This window comes from Cystoisospora suis (assembly GCF_002600585.1).
Source record: "Cystoisospora suis strain Wien I chromosome Unknown contig_1534, whole genome shotgun sequence".
In the NCBI taxonomy this organism is placed as follows: Eukaryota; Apicomplexa; class Conoidasida; order Eucoccidiorida; family Sarcocystidae; genus Cystoisospora; species Cystoisospora suis.
In genome coordinates this window covers 9,977-20,933 of record NW_027154334.1, presented here as the reverse complement: position 1 = coordinate 20,933, position 10,957 = coordinate 9,977, and the positions used below count along the sequence as shown (strand labels likewise).

General features: G+C 41.5%; 2 protein-coding genes across 2 annotated transcripts in view; one reads left to right on the top strand and one right to left on the bottom strand.

Annotated features, from left to right (window-relative positions):
- CSUI_003437 (wd g-beta repeat-containing protein) overlaps nt 1-6,991 on the bottom strand; it is a 15,791-nt gene extending 8,800 nt beyond the window's left edge. The window contains exons 1-4 of the mRNA XM_068063635.1: nt 4,036-6,991; nt 2,858-2,971; nt 1,499-1,635; nt 340-483 (exon numbers count right to left, since the gene is read on the bottom strand). Coding sequence (XP_067924388.1) covers nt 340-483; nt 1,499-1,635; nt 2,858-2,971; nt 4,036-5,458 — 1,818 coding nt within the window. The 5' untranslated portion in view covers nt 5,459-6,991. The remainder of the gene's footprint in view (nt 1-339; nt 484-1,498; nt 1,636-2,857; nt 2,972-4,035) is intronic.
- A 197-nt stretch (nt 6,992-7,188) lies between these two features.
- CSUI_003436 (uncharacterized protein) overlaps nt 7,189-10,957 on the top strand; it is a 4,872-nt gene continuing 1,103 nt past the window's right edge. The window contains exons 1-2 of the mRNA XM_068063634.1: nt 7,189-9,833; nt 10,202-10,311. Of these exons, the coding sequence (XP_067924387.1) occupies nt 7,584-7,898 (315 nt within the window). The 5' untranslated portion in view covers nt 7,189-7,583 and the 3' untranslated portion in view covers nt 7,899-9,833; nt 10,202-10,311. The remainder of the gene's footprint in view (nt 9,834-10,201; nt 10,312-10,957) is intronic.

Genomic DNA, 10,957 nt, shown 5'->3' with positions numbered 1-10,957 from the left:
AAACAAAAGAGAGAACAGAAGAACACATATCTACACACATCCATCTTTACAGACGACTTTTATCTTTCATGCTTGACTCTTCTCGGAGAATCCTAAAGCGAAGATGTTCATCTTCACTTTCTATATCACCATATACATCAGGAGAAAAAAGAAAAGAACACCCACCTAAATGATCAAAAGAGATAGAAGAAGAAAAGAGAGAGAGAAACAAAAGGAACAGGAGGAAAAAGAGGGACAAGAAAGTTATAGATAGATAGATAGATGTGTGTAGATATAGATAGTTAGACAGACAGATAGATGAATAGAAGAAGAAGGATGGCAAGAGATAAAGTATCTTACTAGGGTCTTGTGATGAAAGCTCCACACAAGAGCTGTATGAGACCGACAATGAACTGAGACAACGTTAGGCCAATCATAATGACGGGAAGAAGCAAAGGAGATATCCACTATACCAGGAAGACGTCTTGATGGGAAGCCCCACTCCTAAAGAGCACAAGAAAAAGAAAAAGAAAGAAAGAGAAGAAAAGAGAAAGACAACGAGGGAATGTAGAAAAGAGAATGAAAGAAGAAAGAGAGAGAAAAAGAGAAAGGTCGCTGTGTACTCCGACAGAGGACAGAAGGAAAGCAAACACTTTGCCTAAGACAGGAAGTCGCTGCTCCCCCTGTAGATACTCCTGACGCATGCACACATATAGAAATATGCAGAACTCCTGCTCTTTACACTTACACAAGCATACACCTATATAAGTATACGCATAACTGCTGCTTTAGATACTTTCACAGGCATGTATGTATATATACACAGGGAGAGAGATATAACTCTCGCTGCCTCTACCTCCACAGGCTTAGATTTCTATCTATCTACATATATCTACAGATAGACGTATGACTGGTGCTGTATAGAGTTACACAAGCATATAGATGTACATAGATATAGACAGAACTGCGACTGTGCATACAGGCGCATGTAGCTAGATATCTGAAATATAAAGATAGAGCCGCACTCGAAGTCAGTTGATGGCTTGAATGGTATGGATCTTGTGTCTCTAGGAAGAAGGACATTTTGAAGTCAAGTTGGCTGCATGCAGAGGTCTTGCCTATTCTGTACAGACACACCCTACCAGACAGACCCCAACCCTGCGCAAATCCATACAGACTTCTACACACACAGGATACACGAGTAGATATATATATATATATATCTACGTATATGTATGTATATCTGTATCTACAGCGTCGACAGGGGACATGCGGGGGTGAATGCGGATATGTAAGGAGATCCTTCCAGGGTATACGTATCTCTCTCTCCATGTGCAGATTTTGCACGGACGTCCACCCATCTATCTACGTATCTTTCTTTGTTTCTCTCATCTATGTATCTACCTTAGATCTCTCCAGTTCTGATCTGTCTCTGTATAGCTCTCAAGACATGAGAGAAGTCTGCTTGTGTGTATGTGTCGTGTAGAGTTGTATTGCTTTTTCCTTTTCTCCTCCTCACCATAGCTTTTTTCCTGAAGAGCTTAGAGGAGAAAGTGCAGTTTCTTTGCTGCTGAACGAACGACGTCTGTCCTACGAAGCCCCGCCCTCCAAGGCAACTCGCAGTCAGAAGCTCGAGACCTTCCTGTGAAGAAGAATCTAGCAAACATAACACACAAAGAAAGAAAGAAAGAAAAACATGAGAAGATACACCAAGCAAGAAAGACAAGAACGAATTCAACACAGTCGTATATATTTCCTGGAATACAAACATAACTAAACATATATAACTAGATATGTGTATACAGATGCGTATGCATGTATGTATATATGTGGTTTCTGTATAAGCGTACTAGAATAATAGCGAGAGTAGAGAGTCTCGATGCATACAGGGGATAATACCTGGATGAACAAGATGTGTTGGCTGATACACACACCTACACATCTATACACTTCCCTCTCTGTATCTACGAGTACAGATACACATAGTTATTTACATAGATCAATAGATAGAAACGAATCTTCTCTTTTTTCTCGTGTGTGAGTAGATCCATCTATATGAGACCTTCTTTTCCAAAGCTTGTATTAAAGCTTCCTTGTCCTTATCCTATACTTCTCTAGCCCCAAGCCTCTCCAATAGTAGACGCCTCAAGGCAACGAGAAAGAAGAAGAAGAGGAAGAAGAAAATTTTATCTATCGATGGATGCGCAATCGCCGGACGAAGGATGTATGACGCGGATTCTAAGGTTAATTCGTTCTACGTTTGTGTAAGAAAAGAAAGTGGACAGCGTAGAGCTTTTTCCGGGGGAGAAAGGAAATCGACACTCGACATGCAAAACACCTTCAACACACACGAGCATGGAGTGATTCTATCCTGTCTGTATATACACCCGAAGAAAGAAGAAACCCCAAAGAGAAGGAAATCGATAATTGGATCTCCATAGAGTGAGAAGGGAGCGAGAAGGTGGTCGGTCCTATCTCTATCTGGCTCTATATGATTGACATGTCGTAGACTGACTGTTTTCGTTGATCTCTTGTTCTTTTCTTCTTTTCAAAGCCATTCCATCTACATCTCTCCTATGTCCCTCTATCTATCTTTCTATCGATCTAGAGAGATAAGAAAAGAGAGAAGAGAAGGAAAAGAAGTCGACGTGGTATATAGGATAACGGATAAATGAGAGAAGAGGAAAGGAAGAATCGAAGAGGAAGAGAGAGAAAGGTAAGAAGAAAGGATGGATGGTGAGAGAGAAGAGACAGGCAAGAGGGATATGCTGAAAGAGATGATGTATGTGTTGCAAGACGGGAGAGAGACACAGAGGCGCATATTTCTTGGTAAGAAAAAGAGAGGGGAAGAAGCGACTTGAAATCCTTTCATTCTTACCTCCATAGAATTTCATGAAAGAAACCGAACCCACATGACCTCTTCGAGACCGAAGCTCTCGGGGCATGCCATCCGGCAGATCAAAGATCCACATAGTCACGCAGTTATCTTCTCCTACAGAGGAAAAGGATAGAAGCACGGATACAAGAAGAAAAGAAAGAAGAGAGAAGAAACAGAGACAAAGAAACATAGGTAGATGAGGTGATAGAAAGATTAGACACTTAGCTCCCTCACAAATCAGGGGCGGGAGACTCTTCTGAAAGAGAAGCAAAGAGAAATCTCTTTCATCAACCAGAAGATAGAAGAGAAGAGACATGAAAAGAAAGTAAAGAGAAAAAGAGAGATTATGACTCCAGAAAGAATGACGAGCAAATGCCTACAGGTGAAGAAGAAGAAACATCGAAGCAAACAAGTCTAGAATATGATATCATTATATGCCTATTTATGTAGGTATTTATATCTGGACTTATATAGAACGATCTTCATTAAAAGTAAAGAATAGAAAGAACGACAGACTTCGACAGTCATCCAGTGGATATACACCACCCCAGTCAATATCATGCGAAAACACTCGCTCCATGTCACACGGATTACCCCTATATAAATGTATATAGAGATATAGACACATATACATATATGGTAAATATATATACATATATATCTTCCCCTCTAGCAGATCTATATATATAGATATATATATGTTAAGATAAGAGAGAGTGTACGCATTCTGGCCTTTGTCTGGATATATGGCACCGTGCGTTCAACGCATTTGAGAGAAACGTAAGCAAACCTTTTGAAACTCTTAAGAAAAGAAGACGATCTATAGATTTCTTCCCTCTCTTAGGAACACAACCCACAATACAGAAAATTTTCCTATCTTCCTTCTCCATCTTCCTCATTCGTCACAGGCACCCTTACAACAATGTAGCTATCTATCTTTGATCTATCTACATATCTATCTTTGATCTATCTATCTAGGTACCTATCTACTTGTCTGTAATTTATCTCTCTATCTATCTTTAATCTATATATCTATCTTTTCCTTGTCTCCCTTGATGGCTTCCTTTGATCTTATCGTGCGATCGCACGTTGTCGACTACAGCAGGTAGCTACTGCCTTCCTCTCTCTTTTCCTGTCTTTCTTTCTCTTCTTTCTTTCTTTCTTTCTTTCCTGTTTACCTGAGGAGATCATGATAGGCTGACCAGGATAGAACTGGATTCTGGTGATGCGTCCCCCTGTATGTGCGGTGTCTATACACCCGAGAAAGCATCCTTTTTCAAGATTCCAAACAAGAAGATCTCCGTTGTTTGCCGCACTAACAAGAGTTTCTATAGGCGCCTTCCATCCACTGCTAAGGGCCGATCCGCCGAACGCCGCCGACTGACTTGGACGGAAAGCAAGAGATGTCACGCTTCCTTGGGAAGAAGAATGAGAAAATTCGAGAAGGAGCTCATCTTTCTTTAAATCAAGGATAGCTATCTTTCCAGATGTATACCCGACTGCAACGATATCTGAATTCTGCGGACAGCCCGTAAGGCAAGTTACACCTCCGTAGACAGGAGATGAACGTTCCGAAGAAGAAGAAGAGGTAGATGAAGGAAGAAGAAGAGAAGAGGAAAGAGCATGAAGACGACGCGTTTCTCCTGCAGGATGACGGTTTTCTTGAAAATTTCTTTTCTTTCGGTCTCCTTTCTCATTCTTTGGTCTCTCTTCCCCATTCTCGTCATCCACTTCACTACTATCGAGAAGAGAAGAAGAAGAGTCGTCTGTGAAGTCAGAAGTGTCATCTAAGGAAAGATGGGATTGCAGATCATCTCCTGAAAGACGATTCTTCTGCCCGTGTGAAGAAAACGATAGACTGCTGGTTGTCGTGGTGGTGTACATACACCTCACATGATGTACAATAGTCCGAGTACGAAGATTGAGAAGAAGAAGATCGCCAGAGTCAAAGCCAACAAGAATCTTATTGAGATAGGTGTCAGGATGATAGAGGCATGTGATCGTAGGCAACTTCTGATAAGTAGAAGAAGAAGGAGAGAATGAAGGGAGAGAAAAGAAGAAAGATCGATCAAATTGATGTATTCGTCTCCCTGTCTCTTTATCCCACATATATAAACAGATTCCTGTATAACTAAGGAGCCACGTTCCAAATATCATCATTCCTCGTATCTTACATTCGGGTGTATCTACACCACATGGAGAAGATGCATGCACAAACTTGGCGATCTGATCCAATTTCCGCCACGCATAGATTTGATGTCTCCCAGCTGTATATACAGTATCATGATCGACATTCAAAGCTCGAATCTTTCGGTGTGGAAGAGGAGGACTCGAGAAGACAATCCTCAGATTCTGTCCGTCGAGAACTTGGAAACTGCGACCCAGACTGCATGTGATGAAATCCTCTGTGCCTACACGGCCTATAGCAAAAGGAATTCGATCGATCACACGACCAATTACTCGCACGGCATCGAACAAAACACTTCCACGAAAAGAAGATGAAGAAACTGGTTGAAGAGAAGAAGGCTGAGAAGAAGAGATCTCCTCCTCCTCTCCCTCCTCCTCAGCCTTGATAGGCGTTCTTGACTGACACTTCAACATCTTGGAGAAAAGGCAAAAGGAGAAAAGAAAAAGAAGAAATGAGAGTTTGAATGGACTCACTCTATGAAAGCTGCTCGAGAAGACAACGAAGAAGAAGAGAGAAGGGTGTCTTTTCTTCTCTTAAGAGAAAGGGAAAGAGGCCATTTTCTATGAATAATGGACTTCTTCGTTGAGAAAGAAGGAGAAACTTCGCATGCAGAATCGAGGGAATGAGAGATCCATCTCCTCAAGTACAAAAGCTGATGTAGGCTACACAATACATAAGAAGAAACTGTCGAGAGAGATGGAGGAGTTGAAGTGAAAAAGATCTATGATAGAAAAAAATCTTCTCTCTCTTTCTCTCGGTCGGCTTATATACGGGAGATCGAATGGTGTCATAGCAATAACAGTAGGGGGAGATGGACGAGTTTAGAGAGAAAAGAGGATCTGCGAAAACTCTAAAGCTGTCGAGCTTTTCTGCAGTTGTTGAGATAGAGACTTGATCGAGAGAGAGAGAGAAGGCTGTCTGCGCGTGGGGTGTATGTACACTGGAGGACGAGGAAAAAAGCTCTAGAAGGGAAGACACGGAGGGACAGAGAGAGGGAGGGAGTTTCTTCTCACCCGTCTGTAGCTATAGAGACACGCAAGTTTCTTATATGAGGTAAGTCCTTTCTCGGAGAAAAGAATGAAGATGGGAGAAGCATGTGAGAGAGCTAAAGAGTGGCATCTCTCACACACTCAATCAGCACAACAGGAGAGATTTATCCGTACACATCTATCCATCTATCTACCTACCCCTCTATCTATCGAGCTCCATCTCTGTCTATATTTGAGTCTATCTATATATATATGTAGAGTTGTAGTAGAGCTACAAAGAGAGAGACTTCGATACTCCTCACGGCTTATCCAGAAAGAGCCGAAAGAAAGAAAGAAAGAAGTAAAGTACAAAGAGATGGGGAACGAAAAAACGTCAAGAAGCAACGACGAGAGGAAAGGAAGAAGATTACAGAAAAGGAAGGAAAGAGACAAGAAAGACCGAGATACCAGATGCCTATGTCAAGCCTGTCCCTTCTCCCTGCTTCTCTTCTGCGGCCTGAGCCAAGAGAGATCAACAGAAGAGAATGAAGAAAGACGTAGATACAAGGAGATATGAAGAGAGTCAAAGAATACACAGCAGACGGATCGGAGAGCTAAAGGAGAAGAAGAGAGGAGGGGGAATGCAGTGTGGAGAAGAAGATAGACTGATAAGAGAAAGAAGAGAAGCGTCCCAGACCCAACAAGAAAGGAGGAATCGAAACGTTCCTTTATCTTTTTCATTCACTCGTTCATCCCCGCAGCATCTGCCGATTTTCTTCTCCACTGCATGCACGTAAAACATCAGTAGCATAGAGAGAGAAAGAAAGAAAGAAGGACTAAAAGGGGGAAGTCATCTTGTAGTCACGATGATAAGATAATAGAGAAGTCGAAGAAACCACCTCATCTCTCTCCTTTTTCTCTTTTAAGAGATTTTGCGATCAGTTGAATCGATTCTTCTTCTCTTCTTCGTCACTGCCACCCCAATCGACGAGAAGAGAAAAGCAGACTGAATCGACAAACGACAGTGTTTTCCCGAGAAAAGAAGCTCGCGTATGCATGCAATCGATGAAAACAACGATGAAGCACCCGGGAGAAAAGAGAGAAAGACAAGAGCTCGACAACCAGCCGTCAAGTTCGTGGAGGATAAAGACGAGCCCTGCCGCGCAAGGAAAGGCTTCTTATCCATCTCTCCGCTTTCTCATAGTCAAAACATCTACAGAGAGATCGAGAGGAAACATAGGTATAGAGATAGATCGACATAATAGATAGAAACAAGAGATCACAGAGAGACAAGTAGATAGGAAGAAATCTGAGAAATCCTGAGATCTTTTCTACCTCCCATTGGTCCTTTCTCCCTTCTCTTATTGGCTTTTTCATCTCTTTATTCGTCGAGCTGACTAAGAGCTCTCTATCTTAACTGTCGATCGAGTCATGATGAGAGATTCGAGAGTGTTTGCGTTCCCTTCTTTCTACGAGGGTTCAGACTTTCAGACGAGTTTTTTTCTTCTCTCTCTCTCGTCTCCGCTACTCCTATCGACAGCTTTTCTTCTTTTTCTTCTCAAGGCTTTCCATGAATGAAAGGAGGATTCCCGTCTCTTTCTTTCTTTTCTTTCTTCTTTCTTTTCTGGCGAAGATTTGGAACGCCCTGTTTTCTTCGCTTTTCGGCGGATTCTCGCGGGCTCTTCGTGTGGCGAAGTGTCTCCGTGGAATTGTCATCCGAGCCTCTTCAACTTTGAGAGAGAGCGAAGGAGAGGATGAAGAAGAGAGAAAAAGAAGAAGAAGGGAGAGGAAGCAGGAGTTGGTCATAGAAGAAGCGCTCGGGTGGGAGAGGAAGGTTGTTGAAGCATCTCGTGAATTTCCTTTCTTTCACAAGAGAAAAGTTTGAAGTGTTTCTCTCTCTCGTTCTTTCCTTCCTTCTTCGTCATCTTCTTTCTCATCTCCTTCGTCTTTCTACATCTCTTGTTTCTTTCTTTCTTTCTTTCTCTCTTCTTTTCTTTCTTTCTTGGTTGAGACAAGGACTCATGACGAGAAAGAGAAGATTCTGTTTGTATCCTCCAGGATGAGGGAAGGAGTGAAGAGAGAAGAAGAATCTCCTCTTTATTCTTTTCTTTTTTTTTTTCTTTTAAACAGCTTCATACAACACAGAGGATTTCTTCTTTCGTCTACTTTCTCTAAATCCTCTCATATTTATAATGTTTCTATCTGAACTTATCTCTTCGCATGTATTTCTAGATGTCTGTCTGAAAGTGAAGTGTCTATACACCTAACTTCACATCCTTACTATTATCACGAAAAAACAACTCCTCCACCTTGAAGGGAAGAAGATTTCTGTCTTCAGTCTTTCTCAGAGAGATAGATAGATATCTTTTCTCTCTTTCTCTCCTCCTTCTCTTTCTTTCTTTCTTTCTCAATCTAGTCCTGTCTCACGGTTCTCGCGCTTTTCACAGGAGTTATTTCTTCTTTCTTCCCCTCGTTCTAAAACATGCGAAGAGGGAAGACAGACACCCTTCAGAAAGACAGTTCTTTCTATCTCTTGTCTGTGTATGGATTTCTCTAAGGATGCTCTAGGATGAAAAAGAGCATCCTTCCGTAGCTTCTCTCTTCTTTTCCTAGCAAAGTTGGAAAAGTTCATGAGAGAAACAAAGAGAGAGAAGTGGATAGAGTTTTGAGAGGCTGGAAACAAGTCGACAATCTCGGATTCTCCCCCTCTTTCTTTTTCGCTGTCTGCGCAGTCTTTCTCCTCGTCACTGTCCCCTTCCCAGTAGATCCAACCTAGATAGAAAGGAAGAAAAGATGCCTTCACACTGTCCTCCTTATTATCGTCTTTCTATATATGTTTTCCCTTCTTCAGTTTCTTAGCTTTTCCTAAGTAAACAAAGTTTCGAGGAAGAGCTAAAGACGAGAGGAGGAGAAGAAGAAGAAGGAGGAGGTTGCTCCACGGTATATTCTGAAGAAAGGAAGAAAAGATATTCAGAAGAATGGGTGTACATACACCCCGTCAGAATGAGGACGTCTCTTCTTTGCTTATGATGTTATGACGCTTGTTGTTGTTGTTGTTTTCTTCTTTTTCTTCTTATATAAGCCGAGGGATCTGTTATCTTTCTCGGGTGTCTCTCTCCTTTGGCATATCTTTTCCTGGGGTGGATCCATCCTCTTCATGGCCAGCGTGAGCGAGATGTCTTCTATTTCATAGGTTTCTACTTTAAAGTAAAGATCCTTTCTTTCTTTCTTTCCGACTCACCCGTCTTTTATAGCTCAAGAGAACACGAAGAGAAAAGAGAAAGAAGAAGAAGAAGAGGTAGAAAAAGGAGAAGAGTCGGAGAGATCGAGAAGAAGAGCAGTGGTCGCTATGTCGATGTGGGATCTTTGTCTGTTCTTTTTCTTCTACTTCTCTTTCCTTTTTCTGAGAGATGCCTTCAAGTATCTTTCTGTCCTTTCTTTCTCTTTCTCTTCTTTCCATCTTCTTTTTACTTCTTCTTCTTCTTCTTGAGACCAGCCATACAAAGACAAGAAGACGAAGAAGAAGAAAGGGCAAAGAGGAGAGAGAATCTCACATCCATTCTTATCTTCCTCTCTTTTTCCTCTCTTAAGAAAGAGAAAAGGCGTAAGATCGAGAGAGAGAGAAAGAGTAAGATAGAGAGATGAAAGAAAGCTAAATAGAAAGAGAGATAGAAAGAGAGAGAGAAGATGGGGTGTTGTAAATCGAAGGAGAAGACGACAGGTAAAGCAGCGGGTCTGTATAAGCATCGGCCTCACATTATGTTCATCGGACCGCCAAGTGTGGGGAAATCCACTCTCTTCTTTCGAACTCTCATACCAGGTAAACACCTCTGCCTCTCTCTATATCTATCCATCTATCTCTCCGTCTTCCTTTCTCCTGCTACCTACCTATCTGTCTATCTCTCCATCTATTTGTATATCTATCTATTCCCCCATCTATTTGTATCTCTATCTCTCTATTTATCTGTTTGTCTGTTTCTTTCTCTATCTCTATCTATCTATCTATTTGTCTATCTATCTATCTATCTCTCTGTCTATCTATTTCTTTGTGTTGTACTTTTTTTCTGGTGTGTATCTTATTCCACGTCGTCCTTTTCTCTCTTTCTTTTTCTTCTTCTTTCTCTAGTGTTCATCGTTCTTTCTGTTGTTTCGTGTCTTTCTTTCTTTCTTTCTTTTAATTTGTGGTAGGTTGGACGGATATAACTCAGAGTATGGAGCCGACGAAGGCTTTTTATCATGAGATTCTCTACAGAGGAGGAATGTCGATCAGTATGTGGGATTTCTCTGGCAACCCCGCTGTAAGTTCTTTCTCTTCTTCTTCTTATCTGAGTCATTTTCTTCTTTTCTCTTCTTGACAGTCTCCCTACCACTACTACTACTACCACTCTCTTCTTCCTGCTCTTCCTTTTTCTCTCTTGTTGATGATGGATATCTCTCTCGGGTCATATAGCCGTAATGCAGTCCGGGTGTTTGCCTTGAGACGGGAGAAAGAATTTTCTCTCTTTCTTTCTTGCTGTCTTTCTTTCTTTTTTCGATCTAGAGAAAGACTCGTTCCACAGCTCTCATAGAAATGTTTCGCATCTTCAGCACCATAGGATGAAGAAGAAGAAGAAAAGAGCAACACTGCAGACGTCACTCGGATTCTATCTTTTCTTCTTCTGCTGCTTTCAAAGTCAAAGACATCGCAACAATCTCGACACACGTATGAATGGGTAGCTCTTTATCCATGTATCTATTATCTATCTATCTATCCATCTATCTATCCATCAATCTATCTATCTATCTAACTATTCGTCTACGTATCTTCAATGTACCTCTCTCTCTATAGAGAGAGAGAGAGAGGAGAAGGTAGTATGGGAGGTGTGTTAGAGTGAATGATCGCTCAGAGAGTAGAGAGGGAGACGTGCCTGTCTTAAAAGTAAAACATGCAGGTAAGATACTGAT